This window comes from Acanthochromis polyacanthus, chromosome 7 (genome assembly GCF_021347895.1).
Source record: "Acanthochromis polyacanthus isolate Apoly-LR-REF ecotype Palm Island chromosome 7, KAUST_Apoly_ChrSc, whole genome shotgun sequence".
NCBI classification, from domain to species: domain Eukaryota; kingdom Metazoa; phylum Chordata; class Actinopteri; family Pomacentridae; genus Acanthochromis; species Acanthochromis polyacanthus.
Window position 1 is genome coordinate 7,871,791 of NC_067119.1, and position 24,735 is coordinate 7,896,525.

A 24,735-nucleotide genomic window follows, 5' to 3' on the forward strand; every position below is an offset into this window, starting at 1 on the left:
TCCAGTAGTACACCAACCTCTATAGAGTTCATTCATCATCAAGGTCTTGAGACCCGACTTGCATTTCCACACCGGCTCAGAACGCGAAGCTGCAGTTCAGGTTTTTTAGTTTTCGTGAACTGTCGGGAGTTTTCCCGGATGGTTCACATGATTAGAAGGAAAATACCTCCCAGCACATGATCTGCAGACAGCTCACAAGTGGACTCTGGTCCTGCAAAGCCTGAACAAACATTGGGATTAAAAGTGTGCTTCATTTACATATAGTCTACAGCATAACTAACAGCTGTTTGCCCTAGTTTGACTCCTTTTACCTCTTGTCAGGTTGAAACTTGAAGTAGTTGTAGATGTAGAACAATGTTAGAAGGAACTCCTAGCAGCGTCTGTGTGTCTCATTTTTCCTCACTGTGGGCTCATTTTTCCATGTAATATAAAGTCCTGCACCTCTATGGAAACAACACAACCATGGCTGAAAGTACAGAGACCTCGAACATGTCTTTTGTGCATTATAAAAAAGTTAGAATGGCAAAAATCATAAAAAGAAAAATGAAAAATGCTGAGTTTCTTTGATTGCTTAGTTTACAAAAAATGGAAAAACAAAAACTCTGGAATTAACATGTGCAACATTTTTTCAAGTGCCAACAGTTGTTACAATTTGTTTCCATACTTGTCTTCTGTCTTAGTGTCAGGACTGGCTGCAGTTCAGCTAAAAAGGCCCTGAATTTTTATCTTAGAATTGTTGGTCACAGCTGAGTCAACAGTAGATTCTGAGTTGCACCGATGAGTGCAGAAATTTCTTTGTTTTTACAGAATCTGGTTCATTTAAACGGTTTGTTTTTGGCAAATTTTTAAATGAGACATGTAGAATAAAGTTATTTTTATGAAATATCATGACTTTAAACTGAGATTTGTCATGGATGAGTAGTTTAAGGACAGTTGAAAACTTTTATGAATCTCTACTTTTTTATTAGTTTTTTACCCTTTCTCACTCAGCTAAATGGTGTCAATTTGGCGATTTTGTAAAAACAACTTGGCTTTCATGCAGACTTTGGGGTTTAGAGGGTTAATATGGAAATATATGAATCAGACAAAGTGTGACTGAGAAGCCTGGTGACAGATTCACGGTTGAATGCACACTGAAGTAGCAGAACAAAACCACATTTTATCTGCACATGGGATTTCAAGTTAGTAAAGATTTCAAGGAGGATCTTTGTACGTAAACTTCGCAAGTGTTAACTCACAGATTTGTTGTACCATTTTACACTTTAACCAGTAATAAACCAAGAGATTTAGAGGAAAGATGGATGAAATTCCAGATTATGTAAGTTTAAAACAGTATACAGGATTCTGGTTACTTATTGTGAAGTTGAAAGACCTGAAGAAGCTGAAGATATGTGCGGTAAATTTATTCTCCCCCACATTTCCTACTGTTCAAAAAGCAATTCCAATCTTCAACAGTTCATGATCTTATTTCACCTTCACCATCTGCGACCTGTCTGGGAAGTTGTCGGCATTCTTGCTCATCACTGAAACTTTACAGCAGTTGGAAGGACAGAGCAGCAGGAGGCCTTTACCCTTCTGACAGCCAGGTGTCATGTCTGACTGAGCAGACAGCCTCACCGCTGCGACCGCCTCGCAGCGCCTCCAGCACGTGAGAGCGTCCACGTTGCTCGACGTTGCCGTTAGCCCTGCTAAGTCGCTGGAGTTCACCCTGGAGGGGAGGCTCGAGAGCGGATCAAAGAGGACTTTGTGCAGAGAAACGGACCTGCCAGTGTGCGGTCAGTATGTGAATTTGAAAACGTTTGCGTGATTGCTCAAAGAATCTATATGACAAGAAATAACAAGGAAAGGGAACCACTGTTTGATTGGTGCAGATAGCTGTAGTGATTTATGCAGGTAGTAAACTTTAGATTCTTCTGAAATGAACCACATGTGCAGGCATGAATAAGCAGTCTCTCGGAGGCTGGATTCAATTTTTCGCTTGTCATTATTGATTATGCTGACGTCCTCCATATTTGCTTGTACTTAAGCTAATAAGGAGCACGTTTACAACTTTCAGAACCGTCATCAGTCTAGAGCCTGATGTGGGGTTTCTGCGGACAATTTTAGGGAGTAAAAAATTCAAATATTGATGTATCAGCTCTTATTCTATTCATTAAGGAGAAATGATGTGGTCATTGTTGAATATCTTTACAGTCAAGGGCGTCAGTTTGTTTTTAAAAGAGGGGGGGATGGAGACCACAGCACTTTGAGAAAATGTCGAAGAACGGCGGCAAAATGCCACAAGCTGGGCTTGAACTCGCAACCACCACACCAAAGGCAGAGGCTCAACCTGTTGAGCTATCAGTACATGTGGGTAGAGGGGTCTGTGGGCCGCTATAGTACTAATTCTCCCGGGCCGAAGTTTTGCCCCTGCACGCCTCTGGTCGGAGCTTCCACTTGGCACGGGCGCAAATTTAGCATCTGCGTGTTTTTTTTAACCTCACGAAGGTGTGCTGCGTGTCTGTGTAACTCTCGGCTGAGTGCGGATGGTGCGTTCAGGAGCATCGGAATTTTCTATACTACTGAAAATAACTGGGTTTACAACGGCTTACATGTGAAGAATTTGAATGTGTTGGAGACAAAATGACCCCTGACTAAAAGTGGGGGGACACATCCCCACCGTCCCCCCCAAACTGACGCCTATGTTTACAGTAATGCATTTCTCAAACTAATTGGTAACGTACAATAAGAGCACTGCTTGACTCCATACCACCATCTGCTACATGTGCTGCAGACAAAACCACTCTGCATGACCAAACTAAGTAATGACACTATTTCTAGATGATCCCAAGCTTCTTTCTTCTGTTTTCTGTTATGTAAAATTAGTTTAAATATGCCTGTATATGACATCTGCGCCAATATCGACCCATAAAATCGGCCAAATGATATATCTGTCAGCCTCTACTCATCACCACTGAGTTAATCTTGAGTATATGTCAAAGTCTTGATATGTAGACTTTAAATCAAATCAGTTTTCCATCTGTTGCATGAATATTTATGTTAATCTACAGTAACCAGTGCACGAATTAAAAATGTACATCTGCTGCTCTCAGCATATGGTACACTGCTACAGAGGAGGTGATGCATTTTATATTCCCAGCTGCAGCAACAGTAGTTTATTTCAAATAAAGCTTCAGAGCACCAGCCTCCCTAATACAAGTAGTATACAGAAGCAGCAAACCCAAGGAATAGGCATCAAACTGGTAAAATCAGACAAATGAGCAGAATTTTTTTTTAAAAAACTACATACTTTTTGTATTATATTTTTTTCTTTTTATAGACTCTACAATAAGTTCCTTAAAAATATTAAAAGACTGGCAGGTGAAAACATGCTAAAGTAGCAACCGCAGTCAGAAAAATCGCCAAAACAGTCATCCAAGGGAAGCAATTAACACTTATTTAGCAGCAAGTTCCCAACTCTTAATAAGTAATTTAGTGTAAAGGTCCTTTTAATTTAAGCTATATTGCAAAATAATCAGAGTGTTTCCATGCGGGCAGTCCAGAGGAGGTGCTAGCGGGTCTGTTCGGGGTTAATGGCCTATAAAAACAGTAGCGCTCAACTCGTCATATGTTAAATCAGGCAATTTATTGAGCAAAGAAAGCCCAGAAATGACATATTTTTCATTATATTTTGTCATTTTAAAGGCTCAACAATAAGTTAATCAAAAAATTTGAAGATTAGCAGGTTCATTGTCATTAAAACATGCTAAAGTTGCAACTGCACGGGAGGAAATTAGCACTTAGTTAGCAGCAGGTTGTCAACTTTTGATAAATAAAGAAGCATTTAGGTCCTTTAATATGCGTTATATTGCGAAACCATCAGTGTTTCCATGCGTGCAATCTAGAGAAGGTGGTAGTGGGTCTGTTCGGGGTTAATGGCCTATAAAAACAGTAGGACGCCACCCATCACATGTTAAATCAGGCCATTTTTTTGTAGCAAAAATGCCGAAAAAAGATGTATTTTTCATAGTATTCTGTCATTTTAAAGACTTGACAATCAGTTAATCCAAAAATTTTAAGATTGGCAGGTTAATCATCGTAAAAACATCCTAAAGTAGCAGCAGTGGTTGCAAAAACTGCCAAAACAGTGACCTAAGGGAGGAAATTAGCACTTAGCTAGCAGCAGGTTCTCAATTTTTAATAAATAAATAAACGTTTAGGTCCTTTAATATGCATTATATTGCAAAAGCATCACAGTGTTTCCATGCATGCAGCCGAGAGGAGGTGTTAGTGGGTCTGCTCGGGGTTAATGGTCTATAAAAACAGTAGCGCTCAACTCGTCATATGTTAAATCAGGCAATTTATTGAGCAAGAAAAGTGCCAAAAAATTACATATTAGTCATTACATTTTGTCTTTTTTACAGACTTGACAATCAGTTAATCAAAGAATTTGAAGACTGGCAAGTTCATCATCATAAAAACATGCTAAAGTTGCAAGCAAGGAAATTAGCACTTAGCAGCAGGTTGTCAACTTTTAATAAATAAATAAGCCTTAAGGTCCTTTAATACATGTTATATTGCAAAATCATCACAGTTTCCATGCGGGCAGTCCAGAGGAGGTGTTAGCGGGTCTGTTCGGGGTTAATGGCCTATAAAAACAGTAGCGCTCCACGCGTCACTCCTGTTAAAGTCGCCGGCCCACATCGTAAGCCCGGTCGCAGCTCTGGCACACAGGTGCAGGCCTCAGGTGTGAGCCGTGCTTCTGTATCTGCTTTAGCACTCGTGTGTTTGAGTCGCTCTATTTGCCGGTGGTCTCTAAATGGTGAGCTCTTTTAAATAATCAAGCAAAGACGATGCTCAGTCCTCCTCCTCTCACCCACGTGAAGAAAGATGGACCCAGTGACTCATCCGATCCATTATTCTCGTCTCCGCCGAGATGCCGCCCGCCCACCTCGTCATCAGCACCCTTTACCTTCTTTACCGCAGGAATGCAATTTGTAATACTCTGTCCCGACCTCCCTGTTCCTCTCCATCTCCTCCTCCTCGTCCCTCTTCTTGCTTTCTATCTGGAGATAATGACTTCCATACGTTTTAATATCGAGCTAGCAAAAAGAGGAGTGGAGGGGGGGACTGGTCTGAATAGAGGATGAGGAGGAAATCTGTAGATGAGCTTCTGTTAAGTGTCTCCATATGTCCGGCAGCCTGCGAGGGGGAGAGGTCTGGCCTGGTTTGGGAGGAAGGAGAAGAGGGGGAACTGCCTGAGCTAGTCGACTCTTTTCCTACTACTGATAATCGAGCTCAGATAAATAGTCCGGCTGGATCACCCGACTGTACACTTACACCTCTTGGCCCCCGTAATCCTATCCTTCACTTTTACCTCCAGCTCGAGGGGGATAAAAGCTTCTCTTCAATGGAAAGTCTGAAAAACTCCACAGAATGGGCTCGAGATACAGTAGCTTCCTGTTCTTGAACATGTTTTTTTTTTTTTTTTTTTTTTTTTGCTGGAGAAGATTCTCCCCGCTCAGCATTTTCATCCCCAGCTGAACCGACTCCTCTTCACTTGGACGCCTTCGGGAAGTTGCGGCTTTAATTTTTCCAAACAATCCCTCTTTTGCAGGCTGCTTGAATTTATAGCCCCCTTCAAAAAAAACTGGGGAAAAATAGGTTCGTCTCCTCATTCTGTGCCCCTCTACTCACCTGACCCGATTTGCAGGAGTTTTGATGATCCATTGTGATGAAGTATTTGGCTCGGATGGCTCAATGAATTACGCTAAAGCGCCTTATATATCACGGGCACCTACAGTTTTCATGGCACACAGCGACTGAAGGAGTATGATGTGATGGATGAGCGGCCTTCGCTTTGTGGGAACCAGTGGAAAAGTGTAAGGATGAGAGAAAATGGCATCCATATGTCATAACTTAGACGCATGAGGCGAGCAGGAGACTCAGTACATCTATACACAAACACTGAGGGACCTCGGGCACCGCCGGCTTGTCCCATAACACACACATCTGTGAATACCTCACATACAGAGCTGACTCCCCTCCCCTTCATTCGCCGGTCTGCTTAATGACCCCCTCGGTCACATTTTACTCTTCTCTTAATCATGTGTGTCTCTGTTTTCAGGGTCCTCCTGGCCCACATGGAAATCCTGGCCGGCCCGGACTGCCTGGAGTGAAGGTATTAATGATTCAATAATGTTTTCTAGGAAGGAAAATACTTAATCTACGCCGCGATAAAAGGATCCAGACTTTAATCATTTCCGAGTTCTGCGAGCCAAAGAGTTAATGGAACACTCTTTGATTTCACATCCTACTACCCAAACAATTTAAACTGCACTGGAATCTGCAATCCCTGTCCAATTGATTGACTGCTACCACTATTATGTAATAATAATCATAAATTGGATAATAAAACTGGCATTTTTGAGGGGATTTTTTTTTCTCTTTGTCGATAAATCTCACAAAAAAGGCCAGTAACAATAAATTCAGCCCTCCATAAAGTATTGGGTGCCCAGCTAAAACCTGATATATCTTATTTCTCTGCACCAGAGAGCTCCATTGTTTTCCAAAAGGTATAAAACATTTCACTGAGCCCCACTGTTAAAGTGGGTGTCATGTTCCCATACAAAACAAAGAACATGGCCACTGTCCTGAGTCGATTGAAGCTCCACTGTTGTGTTTCCTGAAACACTAACACACAAAGAAGTTTCCGATTCAATTATTCACTTCAGTTTGAGTAAAGTTTGCCCAAAAACTACAATGCAGAACTTTTTTAGGAAACTGCTTGGCCCAGAAAATACATTAGTTATGCATTTGTGACCATTTTTGAAAGAGGAACCTGAAAACATGCACACATGAGCACCAACCACTAATTCTTATTAGAATATATTGAATGGTGGAAGTGAGAAGTTATCTGCATTACTTTCACTGTCTCAAGATTAACTTTATTTGTCACAAGCTCAAGAACATTCTTTGAAAACAGAAAATTAGGAACAAATAACAACATATTAGGAAAATGTTCTTTGCGTTCTTCTGTTCCCATGATTCATTAGATTGGGTTTCCTTATAGAGGGAATGGAGTAAAGCCATGTGTGGAAACGAACACAAACAGACAGGAGTTGGAAAAGAGTAGCAAAAAGAGCCGCGATACAGCAGTAGGGACTCTCACACTGAGCTAAAATGAATTTAGGGCATTAAAATGAGCTAAACTGCACAAACAAACTACTTTGTTGTTTAGTTATTTGGGTTTTGGGGCCCTGGCTGAATGCCTCCAGACTGCACTTTTGCCTTTAGAGAGTGTGGGAGGTTTGTGTCGGTCTAGTTATTGGCTTGGTAAAGGCCGGCAGTTTCAATGGGAGGGATCCACATGCACCAACTTCATTCTCGGCTTAGGATGCCATTACTCCACTATATCATTACATACCAGATAGTTGTTTACTGCTGTAGTAATGTTAGATTTGGCTTCAAAAGCTTGCATATCGGCCCTTTAAAAAGATTTGTCTTTAAGAACCATTGAACTTGAGGCTGAGTGAAACAGATGGAGCTTAAATTACTGTTTATTTTGGTCTCTTCATTGGATTTGACAATAAGAAAAATCCTGGATAATTTCTTACTCATCCCTCAAAGTTTTTTGGTATTGTCAGCATTGATTTTTTTTTTCACTAAACAGTAGGAAAACAAGTCTTTCTTTTCAGTTGTGAATACAATTACACAAAAACTTTTCAACTACACTGTACTATGCAAAAGTTATGGGTGTCAAAAGGTCAAATGTGACTCCCTGAGTAGTGTTTAATTATCAAGTACACACGTGGACAAAATTGTTGGTACCCCTCAGTTAAAGAAGGAAAAACCCACAATTCTCACTGAAATCACTTGAAACTCACAAAAGTAACAATAAATAAAAATTTATTGAAAATTAAATAATCAAAATCAGCCATCACTTTTGAATTGTTGATTAACATAATTATTTAAAAAAAACAAACTAATGAAATAGGGCTGGACAAAAATGATGGTACCCATAACTTAATATTTTGTTGCACAACCTTTTGAGGCAATCACTGCAATTAAACGATTTCTGTATTTGTCAATGAGCGTTCTGCAGCTGTCAACAGGTATTTTGGCCCACTCCTCATGAGCAAACAGCTCCAGCTGTCTCAGGTTTGATGGGTGTCTTCTCCAAATGGCATGTTTCAGCTCCTTCCACATATGTTCAATGGGATTCAGATCTGGGCTCATAGAAGGCCACTTTAGAATAGTCCAACGCTTTTCTCTCAGCCATTCTTGGGTGTTTTTGGCTGTGTGTTTTGGATCGTTGTCCTGTTGGAAGACCCATGACCTGCGACTGAGACCAAGCTTTCTGACACTAGGCAGCACATTTCTCTCCAGAATGCCTTGATAGTCTTCAGATTTCATCGTACCTTGCACACTTTCAAGACACCCTGTGCCAGATGCAGCAAAGCAGCCCCAAAACATTACTGAGCCTCCTCCATGTTTCACCGTAGGGACAGTGTTCTTTTCTTCGTATGCTTGGTTTTTGAGTCTATGAACATAGAGTTGATGCGCCTTACCAAAAAGCTCCAGTTTGGTCTCATCTGTCCAAAGGACATTCTCCCAGAAGCTTTGTGGCTTGTCAACATGCATTTTTGCAAATTCCAGTCTGGCTTTTTTATGAGTTTTTTTCAGCAGTGGTGTCCTCCTTGGTCGTCTCCCATGAAGTCCACTTTGGCTCAAACAACGACGAATGGTGTGATCTGACACTGATGTACCTTGGCCTTGGAGTTCACCTTTAATTTCTTTGGAGGTTGCTCTGGGCTCTTTGGATACAATTCGAACGATCCGTCTCTTCAATTTGTCATCAATTTTCCTCTTGCGGCCACGTCCAGGGAGGTTGGCTACTGTCCCGTGGGTCTTGAACTTCTGAATAATATGAGCCACTGTTGTCACAGGAACTTCAAGCTGTTTAGAGATAGTCTTATAGCCTTTACCTTTAAGATGTTTGTCTATCATTTTTTTTCGGATGTCCTGGGACAATTCTCTCCTTCGCTTTCTGTTGTCCATGTTCAGTGTGGTACACACCTTTTCACCAAACAGCAGGGTGACTACTTGTCTCACTTTAAATAGGCAGACTGACTGATTATGAGTTTGGAAACACCTGTGATGTCAATTAAATGACACACCTGAGTTAATCATGTCACTCTGGTCAAATAGTTTTCAATCTTTTATAGAGGTACCATCATTTTTGTCCAGGCCTGTTTCATTAGTTTGTTTTTTTAAATAATTATGTTAATCAACAATTCAAAAGTAATGGCTGTTTTTGATTATTTAATTTTCAATAAATTTTTATTTATTGTTACTTTTGTGAGTTTCAAGTGATTTCAGTGAGAATTGTGGGTTTTTCCTTCTTTAACTGAGGGGTACCAACAATTTTGTCCACGTGTGTACCTTTTAAAGACCTGAACTGAATCAATATTTGTTGTGATCTGCTTCATTTTGCAAGAAAGGATGATTTCTAAATCTTGAATGTACAGTATCTCTATGTATACACATGAGGTCTCTGAAGGGTTACAAGTACTTATAATCAGGAAAAAAATGTTCCAATGATGTGAATATAAACAATCAAATATAAGGCAGAACCTTATATGATTCAACAAACATCATACTCCTTTTATGCTCCGTGTCTAATCGAGGATACCTAAACAATCTAAATTTGAAAAGCGAGTGCTCGTTGTGTTTTCTCTGACTCATCCAGTGTTTGTTTGTGATTTCACTTCGTTTGCATGTCTGAGGTCAGACACTCTTGGCTTCTTCCACTCACTTGAAAAGCCGTTTGTTTTCCCCTCAGGAGAAAACAACAGTTTTAAGTTTTTCTGTCTCACTAATTTGCATGTACTTGACATCGGCCTGTGTTGCGGCCGATTCAGATTCTCAACAGAGCGGGTCTCTTAGTTTCATAGTGTGTCGGTGTGATATCACAAAGAGGGTCTTCTTTTCATGTTAGATGTTGTTGGAATAAAACGGAAAATTGGTCGGATTTCAAGCCTGTACCTAATCTGTCTGAATGAATTGAATTTCAGCATTTTCCACACTGTCTTCTAACATTAAGAAAAAAAAGCCTAATTGATACCATGCGTTGGACTGCTTTAAACAGGGAAAAAACATAACTCTTATTTTGTACATGTGTGTTCGCTGGAGCCCGAATGAAAAACCTGGGCCGGCTTAGTTTGACCCATTTGCACACAAACCTCAAACAGCAGACTGTCTGCTCTGGCACAGATCTCTGCTTTGGGAAAAATGAAACAGTAGGGTGAAAACAAACAGAATTTTGCTGTGAATATTTCACCTTTTCTGCAGATACAGTTAATAAATCGAGACAAGACGACGTTCAGTTACCAACTACTGTAAGTAGACGTAAAACTAAAACGAATGAAAGCACAAAGTAATGCGTAAAATCAGTGGAAGGTGCAAGTGCGTGTCAAGGGTTTGAGCTTTCAGAGGAAATTGCTTCGTTTTCGGCTTAAACTCTTTGGATAATCTAGCTGAACTGAACACCGTATGACAGTTTTAAAGAGCGTGTGTGTTGCTCTTGGCTGCAGGTTCGCTCCTGTCACTGTAAAGAAATCAGTCTGGAGAAAATTTCCCACAAACTGCAGCTCGATGCCAAGTTGTAGCTGACACAGACATGCGGTTTTAAACGGACAACACGCTGTAAATGGGAAATTTTGAGGTTTTTTTTTCACTAGTAAACGAGTCAAATAAAATGTTTTCTACTGAAGTAGTGCAGGTTTTTCCATCTCTGCTGAGCTGCTCCTGCACTTTTTTTGGAAAGAATTACCTCCATACTTCTTTAAAAACAGGCTCTAACTGCAGGATTGTACTTGAATGCATCACATTACAGCATGATTTCAACACCCAATTTGTCAAATGAAATGGATCAGGGCGTTTGGAATCAGCTGATAACACACAGCTATTGTTGGATTACGTGTTTTATTGTTTATGTGATAAGCTCTCGCAACCGGAAATTTCTCCTTTGACCGCTGACATTACAATTGCGTAGCTTTTTTCCGAGTAAAATTGGACATCGAATGCTGACCCAGACAGGATTCCCACTGCCCGAAAAGGGAGAAGAATGCACGCTGTTACTCCCCATCGCTCCCTGCCGACTTGGTGTAAACCGAGTCGCAGGAGGGCATAAATGAACTCCACGTTTGTGTAAATACAACCGACGTGCTCACTAATAAGTAGAACGAACTCATTACTCTTTAATGGGGGTGACTGTAAGCTGCAAGCTCCTCTTCAGCAGGAAATATACAATGAATAACTTGTGTCTGCTGGTGGAAAAATGTCTTAAAAAGCATGCAAAAGAACCAAATCTCTGTTTTTATGTTCTAGGGACAAAAAGGAGATCCTGGATTGTCCCTTGGTCAAGCCCCGAAAGGACTAAAAGTACGAATTTTTCACATTTCTGGGTTGAATATTTGCAGAAACCTTGATGTCACCAAGTCGCTTCATTGAATTTGACCTAATTTGTCCTTTCAGGGAGAGCCTGGAGTCGTCGGCCCCTCTGGACTGCCCGGCCAAGATGGACGAAAGGTAAAAAAAACAAGCTCACAAACTGAAAGTGTGTGTGTGTTTGTGTCTAAATCCACCAGGAAGTAACCGAGTGTTTACTGGCTCTGTCCCATATGTGTGAAGGTTCATTTTCTTGGTGTGGTGTCCTCTCCTCTCGCAGGCAGAAATCACAGTGAATGAGTGACTTAATTCTGCATTTGGGGATCAGTAAATCAATCGCACACTCAACCCCGGCCCTCTCGTAGCTGCCTTTGAAGGCGGAATCCGTCAGATTGCTGCGCTTGGAGGGTCGAGCCAAACATGGATGTTTGAGCTCTTGTTTGGAAAGCGGCCTAACAAAATGCAGGCGTAAAGGAGCACACCTGTGTTCCTGGCTCCTCTGTGGGTTGGAATATTAAAGGCTTTTTTGGATATCGGTGCCGTTACATCATCGCTATCACAGGCCGATGAAGGCAGCTGAGGGGAAAAAGATTACTGGATGAAAAGTTTTACACGCTTTCTCCAAATGTTATGTCATCGGCTCTCTGGAGAGCAGTTCTTGCGGAAAAAAGTAGGGCAAGTTGTGAATGTGGGTTAGCTCTGTGATCTGGTCCTGCTCAGGAGCAACGTTTTTTGACTTTGCATACACTGGTTATCCTGACAGAGTGATGGTAAGCAGCAGCCGGGCTCCGTGGCCTTGTGCAGTTTATCCTTGGCCTTTTCCCAAGACCCTCACAGTAATTACACATCTCAAGTGGGCTGCTGCCTGCCGGGGTTTCCTGCTAGGCCCAGTGTGCAAATGAAACGGTGAACTTGAACTGAGTCACTGTGTTTCTACGTATAGTTTAGGGTGACTGCAGTATTTTTGAATGAACCCATGTTTGACTCATTTACTCATATGTAGAAGTAGAAACACCAAAAGCCACTAGTATGTAAATGTTTAATCCTCCAAATTCCAAGTAGTTTTTGGCCGTTTTTCGCTCGTGTTTCATTTTCACTGACTGTGGGCTCATTTTTCACTGCAATATCAAGTTCTACACCTCTATGGAAACAGCACAAGCATGACTAGAAGTAAAAATAATATGCAAAAATGCCTTTGGTGCAGTATGACACAGTTATGCCATAAATAATAAGACAGGAAAAAAATGCAAGTTAAATTTCTTTGTTCACAAAAAATTAATTAGAAATGGAATCAACATGTTCACCATTTCCCCCACCTGTGTTGTCTACATTATGACTAAACACTATAAAGACTCCACTAATTATATGTTGAATTTGTTCCCATGCATTTCTCCTATCTGCTCTGTTAAAACACGGCCTGCAGTTCAGCTTAGTCCAGCTAAAGAACATCCTGATTTTTGGTCATCTCACTGTTAGTTGCAGCTGAGTTGCCAATAGCTTCACAATTGTGCCAGTTAGTTTAGAATTTTTAGTCTTTTACAGAATGTGGTTCAAGTGAATGGCATATTTTTGGTGAAATTTTAAATCAGACGAGTAGAATAATTTTTGCTCAAAGTTTCTTCCCGTTAAAAGGGAGTTTTTTTCTTGCCACTGTTGCCTTTGGGCGTGCTCTAAGGGTTCAGGAGTATGGGTTCTGTGAGACAATCTGAAGTGTAATGGGTGCTATATGAATAAAACTGAATTGAATTAAAAGGGATTTCAATGAAATATCACTATTCTCCCTCTAGATTTTGTCTAAAAGCTGATAATTCTCCGATTATTTTATCTGTTTTTACAGTTTCTAGCTCTGATAAATGTGGTAATTGTGGCAATTTGTTAAAACACAGCACACATTTCAACCCTACCAATGAATTTTGGGGTTCAGAGGGTTCGAAAAAGGCCTCAATCACACACAGACTTGAATGCATTCTTTTGCAAAGCCCAGTTATTTCCTCCTAACAGCTGTTACAGTAGATTTTAGCAAACGGGAGTAAACAGTGGAATACAAACAGCAGTATTTAGTAGAAAAGCTCTTCTGTTTATGTATTACATTTAGTGCATTAGTGAATGTTTACTGCAGTGTGATGGATTAATATTTGTTCCTCGGATCAGTTCATTGTTTTGGTGTCTTCAGTGGGGATTTGTTGATATAGAATATCACTGGACTCATCCTCTAGTCGGGGGATATTTACTGTACTACTGAGGAATGTCGATTAGATTGCTGCGTGCTTCAACTTCGCAGAAGAATTTCATTCCTGAGATCTGCAGCTGAAGTATGGCAGAAATGGTTGATTCCAATATGTAACTCCTCCACAGCCACTCTAGCATCTCCACCACCAGCTACAGCCTCATCAGCAGCCGAGAGGGTCACAATGTGCACTTAATTTCCAGCATTTCCTCCAGATTCCACTTCTTAGCGGTGAGAATAAACCTCGGAAAAAGCTCTTAAACCATTAAGGGACCCAAATGTATCACATTTATTTAGGCTTATGAGCTTTTCAAGAAAATGGGGACCCACCCAAATTACATACTGCAGTGTCACATTATCTTGTATCTCTATGTAAACGAGCAACTAATTGATTATAGTGTTTTGCATTTTTGCAAGTTACACCCTGTTTTCATGTCAATTTTTCTCCAAAACAAGTGAATTTTGCAACCCGGGAGTTACCTAAAGGTCTGCTGCAGCTGTTTCTTTTTCTTATTAAAGCTTATAGAAAAGAAAATCCACACACAGAGCTTCCTGTAAATTACATTTGACAGCTCACGATGACACAGAATTATGTTGCGGTGGAGATAGAAGCAAAAAACTGAATGTGCATCGGTACAGTCAAAGGTCACGGCGAGGTCAGAATTTGGACGCCAGAAAGAATGCAAATTAGAAAAATGGCTGTTATGCAATGTGAGAAAACTTTTGTAAGCCACTTTTATTTCTCACCGACACACACACATGCACAGCCTCGTCCTCATCTGGGACACAATAGAGCAATAATGCCTTTGGCGGGAGCTCCAGCAGTTTGTTATGCAATCGGACAGGGCTGACTATGAAAAGCCATCTGGTGCACTCAAGGTTCCTCTTTTCAGCTGTGAAGGACCTTAAAAAAGACAGACCTCTTCTCGTCTGGTGACTCATGGAACATGGAGTCATGGGAAAAAGCTGATATTGTTCCCGCTGATTTATGGTAATTGAGGATTTTGTGCTGGGCGTGCACCGGCATCCTTGTAACAGACTCCCTTTTTTCTTGTTCTTGTGATCGGTTCAGGTGGGGTTCTGCGAGTCTGCGTTGGCCTGAAAGGAAGTAACTGCTGACAGCCGTGCAAAGTATTAAAATGCAGCTAATAAAAAGGCAATCAGCTCGCAGAAAGCCACCAGACACCTCATTGCTTGCAGCTGTTCTCCACTCTCTGAGATTTTTTTCGATCGCTCCAAGCCAAAATTCCTTATAGTGCACTTTTGTATTCACATTTTACTGAAATTTCATCACCTGCCACACATGAAGGTGGAGGTTCATTCTCTTGTGTGTCTAACCAGCTAGTAAAATACGACTCGCAGCGGCTTGATGTCGCCCCCTCTTCCCGTTTTTTCTTCTTCTTCTTTTTTTTGCTGAGTTTTCTGCTGGACTCCTGCCAGAGGAAGCTTTTCTCGCTCTGTGTAAAGTTGTAATGGGAAGGCTGCCTGGGAGTCAGTCAGCGGTCGGGACTGTAAAGTAAGAGGGGACCAAGTGTCAAAGCGAAACACTGTGGAGAGCATTACCAATCCTGGATCCGTGTGCCTTTTATGCAGCCAGCTCTGATCATGGCATGCTGGAATAACACTCAACGTTTTTATGAGGTGTGCAGCCCTCCACATTTTTTCCTTCCTGCTCCTCAGCTTCGTATAATAACACTCTCAGGCCTTTATTTGCCGATTCGTCCAAGAAAGACGTCTTATACTTGCCAGGTGAGAAGAAGGAGAAGAAGTTTCTCTTGATGGACAGAACAATGCTGCTGCAGGGCTGATCTGGTGTGAGTTAATTTAAAATCTTTGCTCTTCATAGAGAAAGTAATCCACATTGGATTTACACAACTATGACACTTGTCCAATTTTCTACTTTTTTGTGTCTATCAACAACACACACACACGCACACTTCAGGGACAAACTTCTTTCCCTTATTTATACTGTACTCAGCTGTATCGGCTGTGCTGGAAGGCCCGGACACATTCTTTTGTCCTTCCGTGGCTGCACTGCTTTTGGCTCCTGCAGGAGACTCATCTACTCCCAGAAACCCTATAAAATACTTCCAACTCGCTGCACATTGCTGCCTGTCTGCAGATAAATAGAGAAATAATCAGGAGCTTGACAGAACCAGACTATAACGGAGAATTACTGCAGCCAATGAACGGGCATCTGGCTCCAATCTGTGTCCAAAAAGCTGCAGGAGATGTGACAGAAAATTAGAATCTTGAAAAATAGTTGCCTTTTGTGTTTATTTATTTCCCTGCGAGGACTTATTGGACTCAGGAACCGGCTCTAAGTCTGGAGTCTCGGTTGATTGCTCTGTAGCTATGGGATGGCTGTAATATATTTTCTGAAAATGCTCCAGTGGCGTCCTGTTAATGTCTTTTCTCAGTTGAGATGATGCACTAGACCGATTCTGGACTTTTTCATCAATACGAGACGTCAACCTGCCAGCGAGATTTTACGCAGCATCTTCAGTCGTGTCAGTCCGACTCTGCCTCAGCGCCTTCGACCCGGCCGACCCACCGGTGGGTCCATCAATATTAACTCCCCCTCTCAAGACAAACTGTTTTCAAACCCGCAAAACTTCATTTTAAATTTTAATGATGAGGCAGACGCCAAACGTGTCAGGCTCCGTTACTGCAAAATACATCTTAAATGATTCACAAGCTGTACAAGCTATAGAATATATGCATTTTGAATTCAGGTTTTAATATTTTATAGACTGTAAGCACCAGAATGCTTAAGGCGTGTTGGAAAACAGTAGACGTACACCCTATGTTGTATTGTGAGACACTTCTATCATTAAAGAGGAAATATCGGCGAAAAGTACAGTTTGTTTTCATGCATAGACTTATTCTGACAACACTCTAATGTACTTTCATTAAATATGAACCAACAACCAGAAGGAAGTTAGCATAGTTTAGCACATCTTGTTTCTACCTTTGTGCTAAGCTGAGCTAATGTTTCTTAGCTGTAGCTTCTTATTCAACAACAATCAATCAGAGAGAAGTCTTAATCTTCTCACAAAATGTTGAACGCTGCCCTTCAAAGCGGAACTTTAAAGATAAAAAAAATCAAAATTTAAAAGGTCCCAGTAGTTGAAAGTTTATTTTTAATGCGTTTTGTATGTCTTACAACTTAAAAATAATGGTGAGGTTAGAAAAATGTAAACTACTACCAGTCCTTAACCCCCTGAACTGATGTTTACATCTGTTAGCTTTCTGTGCTCACATATACTGCATTTTAATACAACTAAATTCTGTTCTTATTTACATTTACACCATACACAATTAAAAGAAACAAAACAAAAAACGGACTGAAGTGAATTCAGTCATACTTTTGTGTTAAATGAAATAAAATTAGAAGTGATAGAAAGTCCTGGTCTCGCACACACAATGTGGTCAACCATAAAAGGTCAGATGCAGAGAGAGTTTTCTTCCTGAAGGTGGTGTGGGCAGCAGTAGCTTAGCTGTATTTAAAGTGACAGACACTAAAACACCCTATTTAGAACATTGGACGAATAGAAATACATTTAGAAAACGTTTCAACACTTTAACATTCAGAAACTGTAGAAATGGTGAAAACAATGGCACATACCTGTAAATTAATGATTTCTTTTATCTGATTAAAATATAGTAAGACAGTGTGATTATGTAACCCCTTCCTGGCACTGGAAGTATATTATTATGATTATTATTATTAGGCTAGGTTACTATTTTTGCATTAACGTACAGGATCCTGAATGCCTAGCAGTTGATGTCAAACTGGTTAAATCCCCTTGTTTAAGAATATGTTAGCATAACAAGCAAAATTCTACAAACAACAATAATAGCGTGGTGCCTCCACTGTGAAACTACTTAACTTAAAACCAATGAGCTGTATTTGTACTTCCCCAAATAAACAAAAAATAATAGACGTCTAAGATGTTAATAAAGTCAAATAATACAAAATTATCCAGGTCAACCAAATAACATATATAACAATAACACATTTAATATTGAACAGAATGAATTATACCTTCAACAAAGGCAGCTTAACTCAATGTGTGAACAGTCACAGTTTAAATACTTTTCAATGTTCAGTTGTGTGTGTGTGTGTGTGTGTGTGTGTGTGTGTGTGTGTGTGTGTGTGTGTGTGTTCTTGTACTTACTACATGGTGAGTACCATTTTCTGCATTTAACTATCAAAGTGAGGACATTTTTACAAAGTGAGGACATTTTGGCCGGTCCTCACTTTGAAACAGCCATGTTTGAGGGTGAAGACTTGTTTTTAGAGAACAGGTATGAATTGAGGTTTGGTTAGGGTTAGGGTAAGGATTAAGTTTAGGCAATCAGTTGTGATGGTTAAGGTTAGGGTAAGGCTCTAGGAAATGCATTACGCTTATGGATGTCCTCACTAAGATAGAAGTACAAACATGTGTGTGTGTGTGTGTGTGTGTGTGTTCAAAATTCTACCAATGTCACCAAGCGCTTGGGTTTCCGTTTATTGTTGGGGCCCTTAGTTTGTTCACAAATAAAAACAAATGCTCCTTCGATCCTTTAATATTAAAAACACCCCTCTTTGTGCCTCAGAGAAAAAGGCTCCTCTTACTCACAAATCTATGATGCAGGATACAGAGCAGGTCTGAAGAGTTGACGGTGAAGATGAAGCAGCAGCAGGCGAGATGCAACAGGTGTCCTCTGTGTGTCTAAACAAGTCCAGGCTAAACAGGTCCCTCCTGGCTGCAGTAGCAACAGGCATGCACGGTCCTTCAGCGAACTCCTCAGCTCTCCCGATCCTCCTCAGTGAAAGTGGCGGCTGGTGTTAATAACTATCTGTCTCTGATATCAATGCGTGCTTAAATGTCCACGTTTGAGTCCACGCCTAGACTTTTTCAAGTTAGTAGAAAAACAATAACCGCGGCTAGCCGAGCTGCACTTCACTTTGAACTTCGGTATAGTGAGACGCTAAACTGCAGGTTTCACACTGCAGAAATCTGCTAAATAATAGTTGTGCCAATACTTTAATAGTATGCGGGTCTATGACTTTAACCACTTCGACATTAAACTTGAATTCCTCTGCTGATCTCTTCAATCACGAGTGCACTGTTCTCTCCCTCTTTCTCTAACATAGCCCTCACGTCGCGCCGTTTCACTTCCTGTTTTTAGCCACTCGCCAACCAAAATGAGTCCTGATTGGCTAAGAGTGCAGCTTTACCGGAAACCCTATTGGCTTACAATACATCACTCGAACAGCTTGAAAATACATTGGCTGAGTAAACAAAACACTACACAATAAAAGAATCATGGGCAACGTAGTTCTCACCAGTTATGCATATTGTGAAGCACGTGTCTTTAAACACATTTTGCACGTCGTTACAATTATTTGAATTGACATTGAAAAACAACAAATGAATATTTTTTAACAGATTTTTGATGTAGATATAATTTAGTTTTGGACTTTTTTTTACAGTCAACATGTAATCTAATACTTTTGTTATGTAATTTTATGAGATATAACTGCAGTTGAACAAAACAGGTATCATCTGTGGATTCAGTCCTTTATAGACATAATTTTTCTATTAAATAATGGCAAATATCTGTTGCATGTTTTACTGGTTTAAATAGACTAAAAAGGTGTATTTTTTTTGGTCAAATGTTTTTACAATTGACATGTAAATTGTTACTTTTCTCTGTGATTTTACTAGCTATTATCTTTAAGTAAAAAAAATGTAAAAAATAGCGGTAAATTGTTCAAAAATATACAGTTAAAAACTTATTTAAACTTGAAACTTTCGTTTTTGAAGAGGCACAGTATGTGACCTGTAAGAGGATATTGCTATATATTTTAAAAATGGCTGCTCCTGGTTGTGATTTCACACTAAAATTAGCCTAATCGTGTCAAGAATTCTTACATTTAGTCACATTTTCCTTCATTACTGCCACCCACTGTGTGTAAATCCTCATATATTAACTCTGGCTGCAGGTCGGAGTTGGTTTTGTGCGATCTCTTGATGGTGGCTTGTTTGCTTGCTCTCATACGGATTTTTTTCTGCCTGTAGTTTACTTGTTATGCAGCTGACAGGCCAACACAGCTGGTGGTTAATGACTTTACAGTTGAGAGGATTGACTTGTTCTTCCCTCAGAGATGACTTCGCATGACTTTATCTACGCTACCATGGGCCTTGATTGTGAAAAGATTAATACATTTTGTAACCAGCTGGCACGCTCATTTGAGATCACAGTGCATGAAGGTGACCATTAATTACCCTTTTGGGTTTCACGTGCTACTGCCTAATTGGTTTACTGGTTTAATTAATGCAAGATGGTTCAGGATTGTTTTGTCAGACTGCAGCGGTGGCAGTGATTAGACAAAACCCAAAGCCAAGTCGCCGTGCTGTAACAGTAAATAAAAACTGCATTGTTCTTGTGCAGAAATCGTAAATAAGTGCTTTATTCAGGGTTAACCAGCCAGCACTGCCGATAAGTGGTCTATTAGTTTCACAGCTATTAAGGTTGTCTTTGCTGTGGAGCCTTTTAAACGAAGCCTTCCAGGTTTTTTATTAAGTTATTTCATTTTACATTTTTTTTATATAAGGAAACAAAGTCACCTTCTTTCTGAGGCAATTGGAAAATCCTGCAACATAATTTCAGTCCCTGCAGAGCTGACTGAGACGCTCCTAAATACTAGGTGATAAACTCTAGCAACAAAAATTTAATTGAATTTGGTCATTGGCTATTAAATATTTGCTACCCAAGAAGGACACAATCTCTTTTCTCCAAAGCGCATCGTTTAGCATTGTACTTCCTGTGGTTTTGTGATCTTCATATGCCACGATGTTTGAATTATTGTTAAAAGTGCAAAACTTTTAACTTATTGTTTCTTTTTCAACAGGGACATAAAGGTCATCCTGGTCCGTCTGGTCTCCCAGGTGAACCTGTGAGTATTTTTTTATTTCCCCAGATTCATGGCTACAATTTGATTTAGTGGGCAGATAACTGCAAATGTCAGAAGAACTGCACATTTTGTCATAACAGCACCAAAACTGGCCTCATGTAACACTAATGTCCTGATTGGCACCAATTTTTCAAGATGACCACCATTTCAAACGTGCAATCCCATATATTTTCACACAGCATAATCTTTTAGTTTATAGAATCCAAATTTGGTCATCAAGCCTCAAAATCATTCCTAATGCTGCACAGATTTTCTAATTGGCACCGATATTTCAAGATGGCCACCATTTTTGATACTTATATATACATATTTTCACACAGCATGATCCTGTAGAGCAATTTGCTTGGTATTGCTGGTAAAATATGTAGAATTTAGCATGTAGAATCCAAATTTGTCACCAAGCCCCAAAATTATTGCTCATACCACATAGATTTTCAAAATGGCACCAATTTTTCAAGATAACCACCAATTCCAATATATAGTCCCATATATTTTCACACATCATGATCTTGTGGAGTGATTTGCTTGGTATTGCTGCTAAAATATGTAGAATTTAGTATGTGAAATCCAAATTTTGTCACCAAGCCCACAAATCAGCCCTCATGCAACACAAATTTTCAAACTGGCACCAATTTTTCAAGATGACCGCCATTTCCAACATGCAATCCCATATATTTTCACACAGCATGATCTTATGGAGCAATCTGCTTGGTTTTATAGTCAAAATACATCGAATTTTGCATGTAGAATCAACGTTTGCAGGTTACAGCACAATAACTTATATGATAAGAGGTAGCTTTTGGCCACTCTGAAGTGGATTCTAGTACAGGTTTTCATGGGTTGTGATATTGTTTTAGTGCAAACCTGACGGTGTTTACATGTTCTAATCTGACCCTAACCTGTACATGCAATTAGAACAAAGAAGTCTGAAAAACAAGCATGTGTCAGTGTTAATACTTTTTCTAACAGTAGAATAATACTAATTCAAACTCAAAGTAACTCACAGTACAGTAATTGTTTTTTTCTGTCCTGATGGCATCAATACATTTTAACTTTAAGCTAACAACATTTGCTATTCCGTTATGACTTTAAATTCATGCGACTTTACTCTATTTAGAAGGTTCATGGATGCTTTTTGTTGCTCAAATCGAATGCTGAGGTGTCAAAATTGGATACGACAATGCTTATATCCCAAAAACTGGACAACCAAGTTAAAATATTTTCAAAAAAGATCTCAAAATACGTTGCCGATGTCCACCATCTTCAAATTTACTGCCATTTTGGATGTTTTTAGGTTTGCCAAATTTGATGCTGGGATGACAATTTGATTGACGTTTCTAGTTGTCTGTCCCACTACATGACATGTTTCTATTCTTACCCATCATGCATTGCTGCCAGGGACCTCCAAGAGTCCAAATGTCAATATCATGGAGTCAGTTTGTTATTACTTGAGACTGAAGACACGGCCTAAACCCACAGAACAACTGTGGCAAGATTTCCAAGGCACTTGAACTAACCAACCTGCCAAGTAGCTTGAAAAACTGTGCACTGAGGATGATTTGTGCTAGTTTAATGGGAAAAGGGTAGTTTGGCCGGATATTGATTTCCTCTGGGTTTACTGCACTTTGCACATGTTGAATCGACAAATAAATGCTATTCATTGAATTATTTCCAAGAGCCTCCTCGCTTTACTTAGATCACACATTTCCTCTCGTCTGTAATCGTCTCTCCATCTCATTTGAAGTGACTCCATCCAATGCATTCTGTTTATCTATCTCACGGCTGCAGCGTCTGTGTGTTAACTGTATGTCGGTGCATGTTTACTTACCAAATAGACGAGCTAAGAGCCTGCAGAGACGGTTCCCACAAGGCCCCAGCATGTCTTTCCATTTATAGTTGCAAAACAGGAGAGAGGAAGGGAATGACACAGAGAAAATATTAACACAGAGACATCAAGAAGGTTAAAAAATAGCAACGGCAATGAGTCTACACTTGGGGAGTAGAGACATTAGATACAAGTCGTCCGGGAATCTTGGCGGGAAGAGATTTTTGGCAACGGTACAAATAGGCTAAATAGTTTGAGCACCCTAGGTCATTCCTCTTCCTCCTGCTCCTCCTCCTCCTCATCTGCCTCCTCCCTGGATCCAAAGTCTCTGCAGTATCTCTTAGAAAAATGTGCCGTGTCATAATGAAAAAAAACTAGCCTTTTCTGCCTCTTCTAGTGTTGAAAATGACACAAATAACACCATCATCCAGATCTGATAAATTCTCAGTTAGTTTCTTCCGCAGCATTCTGAGACTTGTTACTTTAGTTAATGCATCTGATTTGGTTGTTTTCTAGTCCATTAAACGTAAGTAGCAGCATTATTTCTTGCTTACTGCAGACACTCCTGATTGACTGTCAGTCTGGCGGAACTTGTATATTACTTAAAGGCACTCTGGGGAGATTTTTGTGTCAGCAAACCAGTTTACTTTTGCACTAAAATATGTTCCATGCACTCCTAAAAACACATACAAGTCCACGTTTTTACACTATGTGTGTCATCATGTTAGGAGAGTTTGTTGTTCCATAGTGTCCAGAAAGCAAAAAACGCTATATGTGACCTAGAATTAGTCCAAGTTTTCATCTTAAGTGATTACATGTGCCATTTAATAAAGCTTGGCAATGTCTTGTATTTGTCTTGCTGGGCTTATTCTGCAATCACAACCATTTGTTGCACAAGATTTCTCACCTATACTCAGCATCTACTCTACTAGGTGCACCTGTACGGGCCAATCCAATACAACACTTCTATGTTAAACTGCATGTTAAACTATATGTTAAAACTGTTAGGACATCTGCTGAAGTTCTAGTTGGTAATCGCTTTAAACTGGACTGTATTATATTGAGAGTTTCTAATATTCTGCATGTAAGAGAACAGGATGGACAAAAAATGAGAAACATTTCCCATTGTAATGTAACTCAATAGGACAAGAAAACTGAAAATTGTTCATGAAGATATACAATTTAGGGGATCTATTTCAAAATTAAAGTGACATTTGCAAAAGCAACAATTTAGGATGAAGTTTAGAAGTGCGTCAAGTCAATGATTTTGTTGTCTTCATGTTAATCAATCAGAAATAGTCTGCCAAAAACTTGTAAAACGTAAAATGCATGGTGCAAATAAATGGGCTTCACTGAACCAGGAACAACATTGGGGAATTTAATTACAAAGAAAAGTAGCACTTTTACTTTTGTTGATTTCATGTTACACACTCATAGATTCAGTGATAACTATTTTATGTTGTATACCGATTGCTCTCTTGAAGTTGTCGTCCTCGTATTATGTGCAGTTAATATTTTCACGGTATCTGATGTGTTCATGCTTCATCACGTTTTAAATCATTACACATTGATTACAGAACTAAAGCTTTACTTTAAAACCTCCCTCTGGTGAAAATCTTTTTTTTCCTTGTTAGCATGACCATATACTGTTTTTTATAAGATTATATAGATTTAAAAAGACCCACGTCAGTGATGGTGCGCATGTCTAGGGGGATTTGGTTCCAGAGCCTGGGTGCACCGACAGAGAACGCCCGGTCACCCCAGTGTTTGTATTTACACCTGGGTGCTTCAAGCTGCTGATACATTTGGTCGTCCAGAACGGAGTTTGTCAATGACACTGCCCATTTCTTTAAACTTTTTAACCACCTTCGCTACTGTGGAAGAACCAAATGGAGTCCTCTTTGGATGATTAAATTCATCTGCTATCTTTCCATATGTCCATCCTTCACATCCACTGAGAAGTACCAGTTCAACTCTTTCTTTTTTCGGCAAAGTCATATTAAATCTGTGGAGACAAAAAAAGATTGTTAATAAGATTTCCTATGTGTCCAGACTTTAGGAACATCCTGTAGATTGTACAGTAGCTGTAACTTATAACTACACTTACTGCTTCTAATACAGCTTTTACTATGACTACTGTTTCTCTGATTCATGATGATTATTAATCACATATTATGATTTCAGTCTCTGTTAATAGACTAATTGTCTAATGTTCCAATGGAACTGAGAATACACAAAACCAACTCTTGCCAGTGTGTAATGAATGCGGTCGGCTTCAGCCAATAA

The 24,735-nt window shown here is 39.8% G+C and overlaps 1 protein-coding gene across 2 annotated transcripts in view; it reads left to right on the forward strand.

The window, feature by feature from the left end:
* The window catches only part of col27a1b (collagen, type XXVII, alpha 1b), a 92,025-nt gene that overhangs the window by 15,366 nt on the left and 51,924 nt on the right, over window positions 1-24,735 (forward strand). For both annotated transcript variants that reach the window (XM_022197257.2, XM_051950948.1), the window contains exons 5-8: window positions 6,107-6,160; window positions 11,371-11,424; window positions 11,518-11,571; window positions 20,562-20,606. In XM_022197257.2, the coding sequence (XP_022052949.2) occupies window positions 6,107-6,160; window positions 11,371-11,424; window positions 11,518-11,571; window positions 20,562-20,606 (207 nt within the window). The remainder of the gene's footprint in view (window positions 1-6,106; window positions 6,161-11,370; window positions 11,425-11,517; window positions 11,572-20,561; window positions 20,607-24,735) is intronic.